This window comes from Solanum stenotomum, chromosome 10, assembly GCF_019186545.1.
Source record: "Solanum stenotomum isolate F172 chromosome 10, ASM1918654v1, whole genome shotgun sequence".
Lineage (NCBI taxonomy): Eukaryota > Viridiplantae > Streptophyta > Magnoliopsida > Solanales > Solanaceae > Solanum > Solanum stenotomum.
The window spans coordinates 5,453,297-5,474,242 of record NC_064291.1 but is presented as its reverse complement, the minus strand read 5'-3'; the positions used below and the strand labels follow the sequence as shown (position 1 = coordinate 5,474,242).

Genomic DNA, 20,946 nt, shown 5'->3' with positions numbered 1-20,946 from the left:
TTTGTATAGTTAGCCACGTTTGTATATGTATAATTCACCACATTTGTATAATTCGCAAATAACAATTCTTTGTTTGATTTGTATTTGTATATGATGGTTTATATTTGTATATGACGATGATTTCCTTTGGTTTTTCAGTTTTGTCATCATATACATTCAATCTTTTTGTGTATAACTTTTAAAAGTTTGTATAAACGTGTAGTTTTCAAATTTTGTATAATATAATTTATATAATGTAATTTGTATATTATATTTTGTATAATTGTTTAAAGTTCATATGTTTATGTTTATATCAATTCGTTATTTTGGGTTTTATTATATTTGTATAATTCCAGACTTTTTATTACTCAATTATACAAAAAACACGCGAATTATACAAACGTACCTACGAATTATACAAACGAGATGCGAATTATACAAATTATTGTCCTCTCTCGCTCACCTCTCTCCTCCCTCTCCCAATCTCGCTCGCCTCTCTTCTCCCTCTTCCAATCTTTCTCGCCAGAATATATAAATACATATGTATAATATACAATTATCTAACCGATATACATATACAATTCACCTCTCTCCCACTCTCTGACCTCTCTCGCTCACCTCTCTCCTTCCTCTCCCAGTCTCGCTCGCCACTCTCCTCCCTATAACATGTAGCTACGAATCGTAATTAGCAAACTATAATTATGGAGTGTAATTAAGCTATTTTTGAATGGCTATATGCGAAAGTTCCTCAATTTTAAATTAGATATGGATGAGTGAAATTAGGAAAAAGCGTGTGAGAGATGATATGTATTTGCGGTTTGATACAAATGCTCTACGCGAGACCCATATTAAAATAGCTATATTGAATTAAACTATGTATAAATTTTAGAAATCACATAGTTTTAATATGAAATTACACTCTATCCTTATTTAGTTTGTGATTACATTAATCCCTGAAAAAATAAAATAAATCGGATACATAATATGTAGCTCGGATACATTAAAAACTAGCTCAGATACATTATAAAATAATTTAGAATTAGGAGAGAAATAAGGGATTTTAGAGGTTTTTAAAAATAGAAGGGAATATTAGAAATAAGGGAAACATAAGACGTGTATTTGAGTAATTTTTCCTAGCTATGTTTACTAATTACATAATAGATGTTTGTTATACCCCATAATTTTCCCTTCATTTTCCATAATTATTCGATATAATTGTTTGGTAAATAACTCTCTTTTATTCATCGTATAATTTATGGGCCTTTTAGATCATATTTAAAGATTTATTTTCAACAAATTAAAAATTTATGAGAAATCATTAGATAAAAGCTTAATATTTTGTAAGTTACTGCAAAAAATTGGATCACAATCTATAACTTTATAAGTTAACGCAAACTTCGTTAGACGTCAGTTTGATGTTTTATTGATAAGGTTAAGAATTATATTACTATCAAATATTATACCTGAATCAAATTTAGAAAGATAATTTTCTAATTTATATAATTTCTTAAAATAAATAGGGACAAAATCAAAATATAAAAACCTAAAAAAGTCAATTTCAAATACACATGGAATATTTGGGTTGATCGTATATGCTATCCGTTTCAATTTGATTGACACTCTTCATTCTTCTTCTTCTTTTTTTTTCTTCCGTCAATTTGAGACCTACTGTTACATTTTACATATTTAGAAAGTGCCTAAACTTTAAAAATCGTTTTTCTCGTGTAATGTAACTACATATTTAGAATATTTTAAAATAAAAAATTATTTACACTGACGATATTATATATCGCATGAAAAATTAATGAATGAGTCGTGTTCTCCAATGGATAATGCTAAGTATATATAATTCCATGGTCAATGTATGGGTTGTAATGCTACTAATAATATAATTATACTACTTTTATGGTTTTACGCAACAAATCACGCCAACAACTATTCAAATTGACACACCAACACATACACTAAAGCAAAACTAAGTCAAAGGCACTTGGTTTATTTACTAGTTAAAAGTTGTCAATTAAAAATTATTTTCTCTATTATCGATCACTATCACATGTATAGAGTCATATTTTATTGTCATAATATAAAATTAGTTTTAAATTTGATTTTAGTTGACAAGCAATTACTGTACATATTTCAAGTTGACAATTAAACACTTTAACTTGTGTCTCATTGACGTCTGATGCTAATGTGACACATAAATTTTGAAAGTATCTAGATCATTATTTTGTAATTTGAGATGTTCAACTAACACAATAAAAATGATTTGAAATGTTTAGACGTGTATATATACTCAAAATTAAAGTGTTTACTTATCAACTGATACCAAATATTATATCTTTATTTTTTACACAAACTTTTTGTGTGTCCTTGGGTGGTGCTTGGGACGGTGGCTGTTTGTTTAGCGGTAATCAACAAAAAGTCAAATTTGTGTTCAATATTTGTCAAAAGACATTTGAATTATAATGAAAGATCATGAATTGGTTTCAACAACTTCTACTTTTGGAGGTCATTATATGGTGTAATTACAAGATCTGATATATGTTAAATCATATTCTAAATTTTTTTATTTCGATGGATCGTGTTAGATACGCGAACAAAATTTTATATCGATAGCTTTATTTTATTTTATATATATATATATATATATATATAAAAGTTATAAGGAAATTCATAATTGTGTGAAGCTTTTTTTATGGGAATAGTGCGGATTTGGCTTAAATCTAATTATATCATATTATATCAAAAGTTAAGTAATTTTAATTTAATTACTATCAGAATTAACGGTTTAATAAGACGTGTATAAAAATGATAGAGTAGTGACATAAGCTTTGACTTAGTGGCATTTGTCGATCTATGAGTCATTAGTTTACTATCTTTTACTCGTAGCTTTAAAGAATCGTACACAAAAAGAAGTCAGTATGCTTTGATGTGTAATATAAAGCTTTAGTGGATGTACGAACAAAAATATATTAGTAGATGGAAAAAAATGAAGAAGAGAAACACATATAAGATTACACATACAAGATGTAAGAAAACTCTTAATTAATAATATGAGATTGTTTTTAAAAAAACACATGAATTTAGTTCAAATTAAAATAAACAATATTGTATCATATTCAAGAACATCTTTGAATTGTTTTACGCAACAAGTCAAAATTATTTTACATTATCTTTTAAAGTAACTCATTATTTATTACGTAAATTATACAATAATATAATATGCTTTAATATAAATTGGTGGCATTACCCCCTTCATTGAAAACTCTTCATCATGTCATTCTCATGACTTGTGTAAATTGTTGGCCAAATTTCACAATCTGTCTTTTATTTTGATTATAAAGTTTAAGGGTGTGTTTGGTATGGATTTTTTTTCTTCATAATATGTCATTCAATTTTCTCATTTTCGTCAATCAAAATATTTTTCGTTATAAAACTAAATTTCTTAAAAGTTAAGAAAATGTTTTTTTTTTTAGTTAATATATAACGAGACAAGTTTCATAAGTAACATTTTTCGCGGTTGATTATCTCCTCTCAAACCTCCCACACACGCACCCCCCCTCCCATGCGTTCTACCCCATCCCACTGATCCCCCCACCCACACGATCCACCTTGATCCCACCCTATCCTTTGATTTTTCATCTGGTGTCAAGCATCCCTATTAAGCTTTAATTAATTCAGATTCGTGTTGCGTAAGATCATTTAAAGGGAAAGTATTTCCTAACATGATTTATATTAGTTCAAATCGTAAGCTTTTATTTAAGAGTGAAAAGATCATATTTATCTAATCACAACTTTTATTGGTTACGAAGAATATTTTTATTTGAATTGAACACACCTATAGAATAAATGAGTGATGTTTAATTTGATAAAAAGTAGTTGAACATACAAAGGAAACATGACAAATGAAAGGTCATAATGCAGTATTTTGAATAATTAGAGAGGCCCCAATTTTAATTTTTTTTGTAATCTGGAATTTTCCTAAGACAATGCCGTCCATACAAATAACTATATGAAAACAAAACAAAACAAATAAAATAAAATAAAAAGAAGAAAGAAAGAAAACGACGTATAGAATAAGTCAATACGGTATATAATGGATGTTCAAAGAAGCAAGAATAGTCAAACCTTTTTTTTTAAAAAAAGAGAAGTCATCAAATGGTGGAACTAAAAAGCGACAGTTCGATGTACTAAACTTTCAATATACGTAGAATATGAAAAATGATCAAATCATAAAAATTTATTGTACGTAGCTTCATCTTGCATTTTTATTAGAAGCTCGATAACTTTTATATTACGTGACAATAGCTATAATCGACTTTCCTTCCCAATGGTGGACTAATTGTTAAAATTATTATTTTTATTGTTACTATTAATCAATTTATAATATTTATATGCATGTCAAGTTCTAAATAATTTCTTAGGAGGAAAAGTTCATAGACTTTTTCCAGTCAGTTTTTTAAAAGTTCTTAAAGAGGAAATAATTTTCATCTTGATCATGATAATATTAGAATTAAAACACCAATAATAATAATAAATCTATTGTAATTTTATAATTCGGGAGAGAATAAAATGTATGTAATTGTATCTCTATTTTTATGAATGACTAGAAAAACTATTTTTGATCGACCTTCGCTCCTTCAACAATCCTTCCGCTTTATTCAAACTTGAAAACGACAATATTAATGAGGTTATAAATTTAAAGCACATTATATATTCTCTAATTAAAAAGCGACTTATTTTTTAAAATTCTTTTTACATCTTTAACAACCAAAACTTCATGTCTTTTCTAGTAGATAACTTGATGAATACGTATTTTAAATAAAATCTATTAATATCAATTATTACTTATACAAATTTATTTCAATTACCATGCTATGCAAATGTATTATAATCCATTTGATTTATTTTGTCATACATAAAAGTAGGTAGGAAGTCCTAGATCTTACCAAACATATTTAATCATAATAATTATATATAATTATGGTATTCTTTGTATAACTTTTAAAAAATGTGAATTATACGTTAAGTTATGTAAAGGAACCAACATATAAACTAACTTGGTCTTTGTATATACGAATACTTCCTCCATTTCATTTTATAATTTTATACGAACCAATTTGGTTGAATATTAAAATTTATAATCTTATATAAATTCAAACATAATTGCGACGATATGAAATAATGTCATCATTTTTCTATTTCTTTTCAAACATGTTATTTGATTTTTTGAAACAGACTAAAAATAATAATAATAATAATAACAAATAATGAAAGTAATATTTTAATATCCCTATTTATTAGGGGCTAAGTTAGAGGGTGCAAAGGAATACATATATCCGAAATTTACACAAGTATGTTTATTCTTTATTAACTTTTTTTAGTAAATTTGATCCGCCAGAAATTTTCTATAATTATACAACATAATAAGTTTTTTGTTTTGTTTTAAACAATACCATTATGAATTGTTTGATAGCTGATTTGAAGGTGCAAATATTAAATCTTGAATAAGTAATAGTAACAAGTTTGGTATATACTAATAATTAAGAAGTAAATTATTCATGTATAAAATTAATAGTTAATTTAATTTGCTACTTCAAAACCTAAATTTAAATATTATTTCATGTTGAATAGAAATAAACTGCGCGTAACCAATGAAGGATTCAAGATTTTCACTCGAATCGAACTTGCAAATTGGAGATAACATTTGCAACCTAAGTTGCACAGTCTAGTACCAGTGAGCTATCTTCTTTGATTAAAGTGGTTAAAAATTAGTATATATACAAAAATATTGAAAACCTACATTATATATAATATAAAGAGAAAAAAAAAAAAAATTGCCGCCGCAAGACTTTTTCTAAAATAATTTTTTTATTTATGTTATATTTGGTACACAAATAGAAAAAAAATCTTAAAAATATACGTACATATCTAACACAACAAAAAAAATGTAAAAAAATAAAAATTAGGAGCGGAGGTTAAATAGGATGGAGTAGAATTTTTATTTTTTTAATATAAAATAATATCAACTTTTTTTATGGAATGAGTAGGTGGTTTTGAGAGGGGGAGGGAGAAGTATGAATTTTTTTTAAAAAATATTTTATGAAAGAATTTTTAAAAAAAATAAAAGTACGGGGGATTGTGGGGGGAGGGTACGGAGAGGAGGCGGCGGAGTGGGGTAAGAAATATAATTAAATTTTATTTTTAAAAAAATATTATTTTTGGGATAGTAACTTTAATTTTTAATTAATATTAATAATTTATTATGAAACTCACACTCTCAATAGTTTAGATATAAAACTTAAAAAAATTGATAATTTAAATATTGACACTTATCTCTAATATAAATTAATACATATAGATTCGCCCCTACTCGTAACTTATACATGCATATAACTCTTATCAGTTACCAAGCAACCCCTTTTCAAGTGTTGCTAACAGACATGACACGATTCGTTACAACCGTTAATTGGACGGACGCAACAAGGCGGAGGGTAAATCCGTCAGATAAATATTAAAAGTTTTGTCTGTCTATTTGAAAGTGGAAAAAAAGGCAGAAAGAAAGAATGAAGAAAGAAGAATAGCGACTCTTTCTCTTTCACCTTTCCACCTTCATACATTACCCTTTTCTTTGAAATCTTCAATTTCTTTGACTTCATATCTTTGAGATCATTTCCCAGTTTTCCTGCCCCTTTTGTCCCCTGTTTTTTTGGAATTTTTTTGCTTATTTTTTGACTTAAGTTCACTTGGTTTCTCAGTCTCAATTTCAATTTTGTGGATGTTAAAGATCAATCTTTTTTCTGAAATTATTTCTTGGGGTTCTTTGATTAAGTCCATGGTAGATAAGGTAAGAAAAATCTGTTATTTTTCTTGATAGATACAGTAATTGTACTGGCTATTATTATCTTGAAATTGTAGAAATATGAGCTTGTTTATGTTAGTTTTATGTTGACTAGGTACAAGTTATCTTTTTGGTGGTAATTTGATTGATATTACTGTTTTTAATTTACCCTTTTGAAGGATCTGTATTTTTGGGGTTGTGGGTGTTGCATATTTTCTGTTTTTATCATAATTGGGGATTTTTGTCTTGCTCAATTCTTGATTATATGAGAAGTTTAGACTTTAAAGATTTCTTCTTTTTGTTGTTTATGTGGATTTATTTTGGGTTGGTGGTGTGAATTTTGACGAATTGGTGATTTTTTTTAACTTGAGTCCACTTGGTTCTCAGTCTTCATATGATCTTGTGGATGGTAAAGATCATATTTTTAGGCTCAATTATTGATTATATGAGAAGTTTAGACTTTAAAGATTTCTCCTTTTGTTGTTTATGTGGATTTTTTTTTTGGGTTGGTGGTGTGAATTGAAGAATTGGTGAATTTTTTGACTTGAGTCCACTTGGTTCTCAGTCTTCATATCATCTTGTGGATGCTAAAGATCATACTATTTTTTTTTGTGAAATAATTTTTAGGCTGGTTTGATTAAGTCCATGGTAGTTAAGGTAAGCAATTTTTAAAAATTTTTTAGCTTTGAATTTGTAGAAGTATAAGCATGTTTATGCTAGTTTTTTTGTTGACTATGTATAGTTTGTTTTTAAATACCTTGTTGGGGATTCAATTTTTTGATTACTGTATTTTCATGTTGACTTGGTTGCTTGATTATCCTTTTGAAAGATCTGTTTTTTTCTTTTCTTAATTATGGGTGTTGCATATTTTCTTTTATCATAATTGGGGATTTTTTGTGCTCAATTCTTGATCATATGGGGATTTTAGACTCTAAAGATTTCTCCTTTCTGTTTTTTTTGGGTATATCTTTTGGTGTGAATTAAAGAAATAGGTTGTTTTTTAGTGATCTTTCCAGTTTGATTGACAATTTTAAAAAAAAATCTTGCTTTTGAAGTTTGGCTTCTGATTTGATTTTCTGTTCTTTCAAGGAGTAGTTGAATTCGAAGAATGATGGGAACTTACAGTGAGACTGAAGAAGATAGTTTCTTTGATATACGTGCTGAGACTGGTTCTCTCTCTGATTTGGGTTCGGATGGTTCTGATGCTTGTACTCGTAATGAGATTTCCGAACGTGCTTTGGGATATGAATTTTGGACTCAGGATCCTGAAAGTGTTGATGAACGCCGCCGTAGATTCTTGAAATGGATGGGTTTGAACTCGAATTGCAACAGATCTGATTGCTCTGATGAAAGAAAGACAAGTACTGATAGAATTAGGGATGACAATGAGACTGTGCTGGCAAGTTCAGATGCTGAAGGCAATTTTTTCTCTGGTAGATCTTCCCAATCTTTCGAGTCAAATGAAGCCCTAGAATTGGAGGAGGATGCTGTAGAGGATCCAATGTATTGGAAAATTAGGAATCTGGACAATGGATCAGAGTTTGTTGCAGATGAATTAGGCAAGGATGGCATGCTTAGCCGACTACGTGAAGTAGGTACAAACAAGATATTCACTATTGAAGAGTTTACAAGAACTCTTGGCTCATCGGCTTTGGTTCAACAGTTGCTCCATAGAGATATGAAGGGATTTAGTATGGTTAATACAAAAACGAAAGTGAGAAGTTTGCTTCAAAAACTTACTGTTGGCACCCTACACAAAGTGAGGACAAAGCCAGAGGCTGATACTCGAAGAGTTCGGGTCCAAACAAGTAAGAAGGAGTCAAAAGAACTGTCCTCACTTTACACAGGCCAAGAATTCCTGGCACATGAAGGCTCCATCATAACAATGAAGTTCAGTCCTTGTGGCCAATATTTGGCAAGTGCTGGCAAAGATGGCACTGTGCGCATTTGGAGAGTGATTGAGGACGAGATGTCTAAAAACTTCAATGTTCAGGATATTGACCCCTCTTGTTTATACTTCTCACTGAATCATTTTTCCAAATTAGCTTCTCTCAATGACAACAGAGAGAAAATCAATGGGATGAAAATGATGAGAAAATCATCAGAATCAGCTTGTGTTGTGCTCCCGCCAAAGTTATTCCGGATAATGGAGAAACCAATCCATGAGTTCCGTGGGCATACCGGTGAAGTATTAGCCCTCTCATGGTCCAAAAATGGGGTCAGTATAATATACTAAATACTCTCTCCTTCCACTTTTTACTTGTCCACTATAGATATTCACTTTTACTTGTCCACTTTAGCATAATTTTTTTTTCTTTCTGTTTTACCCTTACTATTAACTACTCATTCTCCAAATCATTTTTCAAGATCTTTTGAAATGCTAATAGTCATGGGCATTAAAGTAAAAGATGCACTTCATTTATTACTTCTTAAGGGGAGTGCAAAGTCCATTATGGACAAGTAAAAGTGAACGGAGGGAGTATATTTTACAGCTTCATAAAACATCATCCAACATGAATAAACTGTAATTCTTGTACGAATATTATTTGCTGCAGTATCTGCTGTCATCTTCTGTTGATAAAACAGCTCGTCTCTGGCAAGTTGGACATGATAAATGCCTTGGTGTTTATTCGCATAATAATTATGGTGAGCCTATTTCTGTGCTTTCACTCATCTTGCTGAAGTATTTTTCTTAACTTTCAACTGGATGCTTATCTCATACATCTGCCAATGTCATACTTGGATACAGTCACTTGTGTAGAGTTCAATCCCATGGATGATAATTATTTCATTAGTGGCTCAATAGATGGGAAAGTACGTCTCTGGGAGGTGCATGGTTGTCGAGTGATTGATTGGACTGATGTAAAGGAAATAGTGACCGCTGTTTGTTATAGTCCTGATGGAAAGGTTTGATCACCTTGCTTCTTTTTTTAAACCTTCTTAAAGATGGTACTTGATTTTGGAGCTTATTTAAGTTTCTTGCTTGTGATTGGTGCAGGGAGGTGTTGTGGGATATATGGATGGCAATTGCTGTTTTTATGATGTTGTTGGTACGGTAGCTTGTCTTTTATTGACACTTTTTTCTAGTTTTTCCATTTTCTCGCTGATTTGCATATAAATGCTCGCGATATTAGCTCTGAGAATAGAACAATTCTGGTAACTGACTTTTTTGTCCCCTGACTAAATTGCTAGAGTAGGTCATCCTGATAGAAAAGCATATAATCATGCAGTATACTTCTCTAAACTTCTAACTGCACTTTGCAAGTTATGATTTCCATATAATACTCATCGAGAAATCATTATCCTGCTCGAGAAGTAAAGAAAGGAAGTTAATCACTGTAATACAGTTAACTTCTCTAAACTTCTAACTGCACTTTGCAAGCTATGATTTCCATATAATATTCATCGAGAATTCATTGTCCTGCTCGAGAAGTAAAGAAAGGAAGTTAACCACTGGAATGGTACTATAAAATTGTATTTTGTGAGTGCAATATTGCTATGCAAGAGAAGGGAAAAATGGAGGGGAGGGAGTTGTGTTCTCCATCTGTTTTGAGTTGTCTTCAAATGCATTTATGTTTAAGTGAACTGAGTTTCCATCACTCGGCATTTTTACTCTGATATATTATGGAGTACTTATCTTGTTTCATTCTACTCTATCAGACAATTCACATTTATGGACCATCATTTCTGTGTGTTTAGGTAATCGTTTGCAGATGGGCCTTCAGGTATGCCTGCAAGGAAAGAAGAAGCTTACTAACAAGAGAGTAACTGGATTTCAGGTAACCATTTGTTTTCTTTTCCTTACTTTTCTCAAGAATGGTTTCTCGTACTGATCATATCCCCTCTTGAGAACTAACGTAGACTTTCATCATGCAGTACTGCCCGAATGACTCAAGCAAAGTCATGGTTACTTCTGCTGATTCCCAAGTTAGAATACTCTGTGGATCCAACATCATCTGCAAATTCAAAGGTGTGTTGGTTGCGTACCCTCTACCTCCCCGTCCCCCACCAAGTTCTGACAAGACGTTTTTGAGTAGATTTTCTGACTCTGTTGTCTCTGCTGCATGTCCAGGAACTAAAAATTTGGATAGCCAATGTCCTGCATCATTCACATCGGATGGGAAACACATTCTCGCAGTCACTGAGGATTCAAATGTTTATATCTGGAACTATAGTCATGAGGACGGGGTGACTAGCCAACCAAAGAAAGTCCGTTCATCTGAGAGTTTCTTTTCCCAAAATGCATCAGTTGCCATACCTTGGTCTGGCTTTAAAACCAACCCAGTGACAACACTACCAGGAAATGTTTTAGCAAACGGTGATGTCAACGAGAACTCATGCTCAAAGACTTCATCTTTACAAGATTGCTTCTCCTTGGGACGTGCGTCTTTCTTAGATTCTCTACTAAAGAGCTCTGCAACGTGGCCGGAGGAGAAACTACCCGACTCAAGTCCTCCTGCAACTGTCTCCCCTTCTATATGTAAATCCGAATACAAGATCTTGAAGAGTGCATGGCAAAGTGCATTGAGTTCAAGTCATTTGTGGGGTCTCGTGGTTGTCACCGCAGGATTGGATGGATGCATTAGAACATTCCTCAACCACGGATTGCCAATTCGTTTCTGAGATTCTTTCNGGGATCTTCAGTCTAGTGGTAAGAGCGCAACGCCTAATGCCTGGATTAGGCAATTTCGAATTCTGCCACAGACAAAAGCCTGAGATTTTTTCCTTTCTCTCTTGCTTGTAAATGAATATCAATTCTTGGCTCTGTTACCAAAAATTGTTTCAACACAAAGAAAATATGATATCCAATAGGTTATATTACATTTTGTGCCTTGAGCATATACTAGTCTATATATGTAATTATTATTCACATATATGAAAATCATACTACATATCATTATTCATTTGTTCAGTTCTAGTCTTTTGAATTTGAGCTGTAAATTGTGATATTTATTATAAGTTAGAAGAGTGAAATTTTGAAGCTTATTTCCGAAGACATAACACATAAATGTGCCCTTTTAACTTTGGATAGACACTTAAACTTGTATGGAATTGAACAAATAGATACATTCATTCTACATGACAATTTGTGATGTGTGTGCTTACCTATTCAATTTTTATATAAGTTTAAGTGTCTATTTGTGCATACTTAAAATTAGAGAGCATACATGTAATTGACATCCAAATATATTTATGTATTATACCTTTCTTGAATAAGTGTAAATTTAGTACATTGACAGTGTAAACGACATTTGAATAATTGTAAAGGTAATTGTATGCAACTATGACTGTATTATTTTTCACAATATAACAAATTTATATTATTATTCACCGCATAAATAGTATATAGCGTGAACCAACGATTCTTATGAGGTTAGCAAAGATATCTTATCGATGGGATAAAATTAAACGACCATATAATTGTTAACCACCCTTACTCAAATCATCATTAATTTGAATTATTCTACTTTGGCTTAATTAAGAGGTCAAATTTACTCCATATAATATGATTTGTCACAGTCTTGTGGGTCCTAGAATTGTCAAATATGATATGACCATGAATCATGATCAAAGAGGAAATGTGGAACTTAAACTTTACTCTTATTTTTTCAAAGAGGAAATGTGGAACTTAAACTTTACTCTTATTTTTTCTTTTTCAATTTGACAGATCGAGATTCATCAATTTGATGGATCGAGATTAATTTGAATTTATGCCTAACAAATCCACCACAAGAGTTAAAAATTGCTCCCTCATAAAAGTTTCTCCATTTTCACGTTATGTACCTAAAATTATGTAATAAAAATTTCAATAATTCCACCACACCCTCTGACAATACTATCATTTTTATGCATGATATACTTTTCATGTATTTTTAAAAAATATGTAATAGAGTCAAAATATATGTTAGAATCTTTTAAACCTTTTGATGTATTTTTTTTAAAAATATTTTGACTCAAACCTTTCTTATTTTTTTAATTTTTTTCTGACATAATATTTCAGACTAAAATTTCTCAGCAAATAATACTCAGACACGTGGAAAAGCCAATTGCAGCACCCATCCAAATTTTCTGAGCAAATGATATAACCAGACTGCAAGCTTATCAATAGCAGCAACTAAATATAAGTAGGTAGCCTCATAAAGTTTGATAAAAAAAAAAATGCTAAAGAATATTCTACTAGCATTTTATTAATTTCAGTCTTGCTTTTCTTATTGTATCCTTCACGAAAATTAAAGTCCTTTCCATCTTGCTTGTATATATATAAAATTTTATCATATCTATTCTATAATATGTCTACATATTTATCTAAGTATTCTTATTTTTGATATATCCATCTTTTGAATATGAACGTTTTTAATTGACTAACACTTTTCCCGATACAGTATTTATGACTACTTTGTACTAAAATACAATTGAAAACTTGGTAAAAATGATAATTTTCTACTATATTACAGGTTAAAATAAAGTGATATAAAAAAGAAAAAAAACCATTACAATATTGATGTATATTCTTTTGTCTTTCCTTTTTTTTTTTTTTGGTTGTTGATGAATAGTACAATAAACAAACTATTTTAAAAATAGAACTTCAAATCAGAAGAAATATTATAGTACACCCCTTCGTCCCTTTTTAGTTATCATGTTGCGTTTTTCAAAATTTAACTTAACTAATTTTCAAAGTTAAATTAGATTACATTAATTTGATATTTTAAATTAAAAATTCAGATATTCAATAACTATACAAAAAGTGCTATAAAGTACAACTTTTTGTATATCAATATGACAAAAAATATATCGTAAAATGTTAATTAAATTTCTTATTGTTTAACTCTCAAAAGAAAATCATGACAACCAAAAAAAGACGTGGGAGTATATGTTGGGTTATGAAGGGTGATTATGGCGTCATGCGGAAGCTTACAAATTGCAAATCATATAGTTGATAAATCAGATAACAAAAACTTATACTAAAAGCTAATATTATTATTATATGAAAACTAATATAAAGAAAAACATTGAAACTTTAGAGAGAATAAATCTCCCCATAAACAAGAATCTTAAACGACTACATTGTGGATTCTATTGTTATGTGTTAGAAGAAAACAAACCTATATTTATAGAGTCCTAAAACCTTTCCTTACTAGAAAAGGAGTCCTAAAACCTTTCCTACTAGAAAAGGAGTCCTAAAAGGAGAGAATAAACCAAATATAAAATAATATTATATTTTCCTTTCAAGAAAAATAAAAACATTTATGGTAATGTTTTGTTTTTTCTTTAAGGAAAAATAAATCTTAAATTATGGTAAGAAAATCAGGGCAAAACCCTAACAAATCTCCCCTTTTGGCTGGATTTTCTTGACAAAGCTTGATTTGTCTTCTTCTTTGCATGATAATCTTGTTCTTCAAAATCTTCATGTATCGCTGCTGCTTACCATGATTTAAAATTGATATGGGTTAAAAATTGGAGCCCTGTGTTAAAAGTTATGAACAGGGTTAAAAGTGGAGCTCATGCGTTAAAAGTAATATGCATGAGTTGAAAGTGGAGCTCATGCGTTAAAAGTAATATGCATGAGTTAAAAGTGGAGCTCATGCGTTAAAAGTAAATACATGAGTTAAAAGTGGTGCCCGAGCATTATAAGTTCGCTGGGGTTGAAAGTTGATTTTGTTTTTAAGGATAAAGCAGCAGGATATGTTGAAAATATATTTGAAATTTTTCTCCACATGTAGTAACACAAAAAATCTTCATTATCATCACGTTGATTGCAAATTGATTTGAAACCACTTGAACCTTTCTTCAACCTCGTTGAACCATAGGACCACCGGATCTTTGAACCATGTGCTCTGATACCACTTGTTGGGTTCTAAAGGGTGATTATGGCGTCATGCGGAAGCTTACAAATTGCAAATCATATAATTGATAAATCAGATAACAAAAACTTATACTAAAAGCTAATATTATTATTATATGAAAACTAATATAAAGAAAAACATTGAAACTTTAGAGAGAATAAATCTCCCCATAAACAAGAATCTTAAACGACTACATTGTGGATTCTATTGTTATGTGTTAGAAGAAAACAAATCTATATTTATAGAGTCCTAAAACCTTTCCTTACTAGAAAAGGAGTCCTAAAACCTTTCCTACTAGAAAAGGAGTCCTAAAAGGAGAGAATAAACCAAATACAAAATAATATTATATTTTCCTTTCAAGAAAAATAAAAACATTTATGGTAATGTTTTGTTTTTTCTTTAAGGAAAAATAAATCTTAAATTATGGTAAGAAAATCAGGGTAAAACCCTAACAGTATAAAGTCCTTGCCCAAATGATGCAAGTGGTAAAGAGGTATTATTAAATATTAATTCTTTCATTAGATTCAATCTCTTCCCTATGATCATTTGCCTCTATGACAAAAGGAATGAATGAATACTACAAACAAGAAATAATAATGAGGGGTCCCAAATAAGTAATTTGATATCCACTTATAAGAGGTAAAATAATATTTCCTAAAATTAGTCGAAATATATATAAATTGATTTAATATTTGTATGTGCAAGTTGATCTTATAATTGTGATAATAGAAAATAACAAAACATAATTACTCAATATCTATACTTATTATATATAACGAACACACTATTAAATTAAATAGTCATAATATACGTAAATTCATCCGATACTCATATCGTTAAGAGATAAAATCAAATATGTAATGAAATTAGATGAAATATCATAGTTAACTCAAACGTTATATATATATATATATATATATATATGAATGAAATATACTAGGTCTTAATATTTCCAACTAATAGTATATAGTAGTAAAGAACAACTTCATAATATTGTCTCTATTTGTCCCATCAGTATTTAATGTGCCTGAAGTGGATCTCGTGGCTTCTAAAAGGGCACGACTTTAATTTACTCCAACCTTTGTGGCGTTTTCTTCATCTTTCATATATTTTTTCTCATACGTCGATTAGAATCGAATTCAGAATTTAAATTTAATTTTAAGTGTTATCATATGCAGTTCATTATTTTGGTATATGTATAAGTTCTAATCTAATATTTAACAAAATTTCAGTAAATTTTTATTTTATATCGAAAGTACTGAGTTTAGATGAACCGACCATCTCAACTACAATTTATTTATTTATAGTAGCATGCGGAGCAAAGAAGACCACTAATACTCCTTGCATTTCAATTATTTTAAAGAAAAAAAAAACTAAATAAATGCATTAAATGTCTATCGTTTTTAAGTCTACACTTTTTGTCTCTAGGTATTTCTTATCTCATTATATATATTGAGAAGTTCTATTTTATTTTTGTCCAAATAAAAGTATTTTATATTATATAGTGAGCAAAAAGAAATGGGGAGAGCACCATGTTGTGCTAAAGAGGGGCTTCGTAAAGGTCCATGGTCTACAAAAGAAGACTTATTACTTACAAATTATATTAAGGAAAATGGTGAAGGCCAATGGAGAAACTTGCCCAATAAAGCTGGTATGCCTTTGCACTTCGAATTTTACGTTGGTCAAACTCTTTAAAAATATTATTGTATTTGTGTTGGATTTTCAAAAATATACTATTTTTTTGAAAGATTTGAGACGTATTTATTAATAATCTTAAAGATTTCGAATAATATCTTTCACATTTTATGTTTTTATGTGTGTAAGTTAGTTTCTAGAATCTTGTTTGGCTCTTAAATACTCATAATGTGGGAATATTATTGACTTTTGGTCAAGCTCATACACTATGTATAAAAAAATCACATTGTTAAGAATATTGGATAATGTTTGTCATTTTTTTAGGCGTTTGATTTTTTTATTTATCAAAATAAGAAAAATGACTTTCTTTATTTAACTTCATAATATTTATTGCGATTAACATTTTTTTTTTAATTATTATTATTATTATTATTATATCACTCTAAAATTTAGTTGTAACACCCTCCAATTTGCTAATATTATTTTTAACTTTTAATATATTAATTTTATTTTTTCAAAAAGTATTTAGTTTCTATTTATGCCACCCATCAAACACGAAAATTTATGAATTTTAAATTCTAGTAAAGATAGTTTATTGTGCTCTAACCCAAATATAATATCTGTCCAAAGCTACTAAGTTAGGTCGTACAATATGTAGCTTCTCCCCTACTTATAATATTTTTGTATAATTAATATCGAGTTGAATTTTTCAGGGCTACTTAGATGTGGGAAGAGTTGTAGGTTAAGATGGATGAATTATCTAAGGCCAGGAATCAAGAGAGGAAATTTCAGCCAAGATGAAGAAGATCTTATAATAAGGCTCCATTCTCTTTTGGGCAATCGTTGGTCACTCATAGCTGGTCGATTACCTGGTCGAACCGACAATGAAATCAAGAACTACTGGAACACTCATGTAATCAAGAAGCTCAAAATTGCTGGAATTCAGCCCAAACTCCACAAAGTGCACAAAGTTTCCCCCAAAAAAGAGCCCAAGAAAAAACCCAAAACAGAAAATCCAAGAAAAAAACAAGACAAAAAGAAGAAAAATAATAAGAAAAAAGACCAATCTTTAGACACCCTTCAAGTTGTGTTTGTCCCAAAGCCAATTAGACTTTCCTCTGGACTTATAAGGAATTCTAGTGTAGAAGATGTTGCATTATTGAGCAATTCATCCTTATGTTGTTCCGACTCACCTAAAATGTTGCCTCAAACGTGTCAGGTTCTTAAAAAATGCACTATTTCTGAAGGATCTGACATACACCCGTCTGCATTTTTGAAGAGCCCAAGCAACATAGCTTCGCCCTCAGATAGTTATGAAGAAGGTGATAATAACAACAAGAAGATTAATGTTATTACCAATGATGATGAGAATGTTGAGGGTAAAATTAAAGAGGTTTCATTTATTCCTTGTGCTTCAAATTTGTTATTTGATGAAGGACTACTAGATGGATTTTGTGATCTTTCAAATGAAAGCATGTTGGAGAAGGTTTATGAGGAATATCATCAACTTATTTCTGAAAAATGTTATCAAGATGATCCAATGTTAATGTAGTATAGTCTAGTGCAAGTATTTAGTGTTCACAATCTTTTACTTCTATTTTTGTGTTCATTGTAAAAATATATGGGATGTTTCACTTTTATGTGACATTATTCGTGTTCGATCAAGAGTTAATATTTTGATTAATTTAGTACTTTTTATCTAACTTCTAGTTAGTAATTTTATATATATATATATATATTTATTTATTTATTTATTTATTTATCGATGAATGAATTTTAATGATAATTTAAAAGTTCCCCTTATAATTATTTTGTTTTATACATCCAAATGAAGTAACGTACAATAACTTAATTTGAGGTTCACTCAAACAAAAAGTGTATCCTAGTTATTAAAAAAAAAGTATCCTAGTTATTGAATTGAACATTTAATAGACTCAACAAAGAATTAAGGGAAATTCCTTTCTAGAAGAATAATCGTGTGTGTATATATATATATATATTAATATTAACTAGTTATGACCCTTTCAAGAAATTTCTGGATCATATATTGGTTTGTGACCATTCAAATCTTTACCAGTATTTCTTTTTATTAGTGTGAGTGGTGAATTTCAAGTTGTTGGGCAGCCTTTAATAAGGACTAGGGAACAACCTTATTTATTACTCCCTCCGTCCACAATTGTTTGGCAGGTATACTAAAAATAGATGTCCAAGATTAATTGTCAATTTAAACAATCAAGAAATAATTAGTCACTTTTTCCCAATTCTGCCCTTATTGATTGTGTAGTTCAATTGAAAAGTTATGTGGACTTTTGGTATTCTTGATATAGTAGGGTTATATTAGTCAAATTACACCTTGTATTAAATTTTCCTTGAGGGATGTGCATGACCTTACCCTGACAAACAATTATGGACAGAGGGAGTAGTTTTGACACTTTAGGTGTGTACTTTCAAGTTGCTTGAGGCACATTGAAGACATATACATAACCAACATAGATTGTGGTGCAGTGGTAGGATTACTACACTCTTATTAGAGGTTTCGAGTTCGAACCCTAGATATGGAGAAAATCTTGTTGGGAGTGCCACCGAATAGGTCCTGCAGTGCGCGATCCAGATTTAATCGAAACTCCAATATGGACTCAAAACATCAAATGAGAAACAAAATATATATACATAATTTTTTTGTGAATTTCCACGGTAGAGGAGAGAGAGGAATAACCAGAGAAAATGAGAAAGAGAACCATGAGTTTTTAGATTATATTCATAGTAAATGTAAGAAATTTTACTGCACATCTCGATTGAAAGTACATATTTAGATATTTTAATTTGATCTTAATTGATAATAAATACTTTAACTTGTCTCTATGTTGTCTGGTGGATATCCAATGCTAATGTGGCACATAATTTAAAAATGTCTAGATAATAATTTTGTAGTTGGAGTTTTAAACTGACACAATGAAGACGAGTTAAGATATCTAGACGTGCATACTCAAAGTTAGAATATTTTCATGATATCTGAGGCCAAGTTTAAATGTCTTTTCATATTTTATCCTTATAATTAAGTGATTAACCTTATAAAAATGACACAAGTCATGCTCTTATATATCCTTTCTAGTACTTTGTCTCATGTTTTTTCAAATAAAAAAAACTTTTAGAAACTATTTTATTTCCCCTTCCAACAAACTGTTAAATTAGGATGAATTAATGTTTGTTTGATAATATTTGAATAACATCACATCATACAAAAAGGTTCAGAAAATGGCATAAATCTATATTTTAATTCAATCAAATATTTTGTGGTGGCATAGGAGCCACGCACCATAAAATTTGTAAACTAAATGCAGACAGCTATAAGGCAGATGCAGTATGCCAGTGTAACCACACTCCTACATAACTTTTCAATTTCAACTTTATAAGTACATGTATTTTAAATAAAACTCTCATTCACCTATATCGATTTTGGGACCATCGCTTAAGTCATATTCATAGTGTGTAAAAATGTACGTCTATTTACTTCGGAGTAATTTTAGATTTGTGGCGTGTGAAGTTACATGTCCTCTAGTTCAATCACATGTGACAAAATTTAAAGTCACTATATATCTAAAATTATTTCGAAATTCAAAGTATCGATGCGTAAAATAAAAAGCCATAGTGTTTTCAAATACAAGAGATAGTGGAACCCAACATTTAAGACGAAAACTTTTAAGTTGCAAGAGAATGAGGTTGCTATCAACTTGTTGGCCCAAAAATTGGCAACTAATTAAGGTCCATCATCATTTACGCCCATCCCCAAAAAAGAGATGCCAACGAATATTTACCGGTGATCTTAATTGATTGTGCTTCTAAATAAATGTTCGACATATATTCTATAAGTTGTCTTTTTATTATCTATCAAATGACTTCCTAATTGTTCCCGTGATGAAATTAATTTTTTCACTAAAATAATTCAAAATATACTAGGATAAACATACTGAAAAAAAATCAAAAAAATTCACACCTTGTGATATTTTAAAATGTTTGTTTGTAAGTTAATTTATTACATTATATATAACTTTAACTACTAATATAATTACTGAAAATTAGTGAAATGGTACTTTCACTAATTCAAAATTTCATTAATATATTTAACCTCGACGTATGTGAAAAAAAGAACAAAAATATAATGTTTAATTAGCATATTGTTGTTGCAACTCTTAATTTTTTTTATCAACTAAAATCTTCAACAAATTGAAAGAAATCATTATGATCCAGCACATGTGTGTAGAGAGAAAAGACAGTGAGAACGGTATCTTAAGTTATTTAATTCCAATAAAAGTAACCTAATTATATCCTATAGTTTCTATAGAATCTAAATGATACTCATAATTAAGAGTGTGTCCAAAGTAATCCAAAAATCCAAAGTTGTTTTGGACAAATATCTCATCTATTTTTACGCGTTTAATTTGTTTGTTTTTTTTACCCAATATTTATATTTATAAATTTCATTAGAATCAGATTAAATATAAAGTTGAACTAAAATATCTTATATTAGAATAAATGTTCTATAGAAAGATAATTTTACCATTATAATTTAAGAACTAAAAACTATTTGTCATTTTATCGTAATCTTTATTGATAACCGTCTTATCTATTCAATCAATAAATATA

The 20,946-nt window shown here is 29.7% G+C and overlaps 3 protein-coding genes across 7 annotated transcripts in view; 2 read left to right on the top strand and 1 right to left on the bottom strand.

Annotated features, from left to right (window-relative positions):
- Positions 1 to 20,946, bottom strand: part of LOC125842141 (serine/threonine-protein kinase BLUS1-like) — a 287,074-nt gene that overhangs the window by 250,543 nt on the left and 15,585 nt on the right. The window lies entirely within an intron of this gene.
- On the top strand, positions 6,527 to 11,741 carry LOC125842140 (uncharacterized). Of its 5 annotated transcripts, XM_049521365.1 has the most exons (8): positions 6,530 to 6,829; positions 7,913 to 9,041; positions 9,379 to 9,469; positions 9,573 to 9,730; positions 9,822 to 9,873; positions 10,523 to 10,602; positions 10,700 to 10,793; positions 10,896 to 11,741. In XM_049521365.1, the coding sequence occupies exons 2-8, from the start codon at positions 7,932 to 7,934 to the stop codon at positions 11,444 to 11,446; spliced, it is 2,136 nt and encodes a 711-aa protein (XP_049377322.1). In that variant the 5' UTR covers positions 6,530 to 6,829; positions 7,913 to 7,931; the 3' UTR covers positions 11,447 to 11,741. The 5 variants fall into 5 exon arrangements, with proteins under 5 accessions (XP_049377319.1, XP_049377318.1, XP_049377322.1 ...); XM_049521362.1 differs by having other exon boundaries at positions 6,527 to 6,829; positions 7,919 to 9,041; positions 10,700 to 11,741; XM_049521361.1 differs by having other exon boundaries at positions 6,527 to 6,829; positions 10,700 to 11,741.
- On the top strand, positions 16,154 to 17,854 carry LOC125842159 (transcription factor MYB123-like). The gene is made up of 2 exons (XM_049521390.1): positions 16,154 to 16,318; positions 17,016 to 17,854. Exons 1-2 carry the CDS (start codon positions 16,186 to 16,188, stop codon positions 17,852 to 17,854), a joined length of 972 nt encoding a protein of 323 aa, XP_049377347.1. The 5' UTR covers positions 16,154 to 16,185.

Coding starts and splice junctions, on each gene's coding strand:
- LOC125842140 (XM_049521362.1), top strand. CDS start 7,932: ATGATGGGAACTTACAGTGAGACTGAAGAAGATAGTTTCTTTGATATA. Junction 9,470..9,572: donor TTATTCGCATAATAATTATG/GTGAGCCTATTT, acceptor ACTTGGATACAG/TCACTTGTGTAGAGTTCAAT. Junction 9,731..9,821: donor GTTATAGTCCTGATGGAAAG/GTTTGATCACCT, acceptor TGATTGGTGCAG/GGAGGTGTTGTGGGATATAT.
- LOC125842159 (XM_049521390.1), top strand. CDS start 16,186: ATGGGGAGAGCACCATGTTGTGCTAAAGAGGGGCTTCGTAAAGGTCCA. Junction 16,319..17,015: donor AAACTTGCCCAATAAAGCTG/GTATGCCTTTGC, acceptor TGAATTTTTCAG/GGCTACTTAGATGTGGGAAG.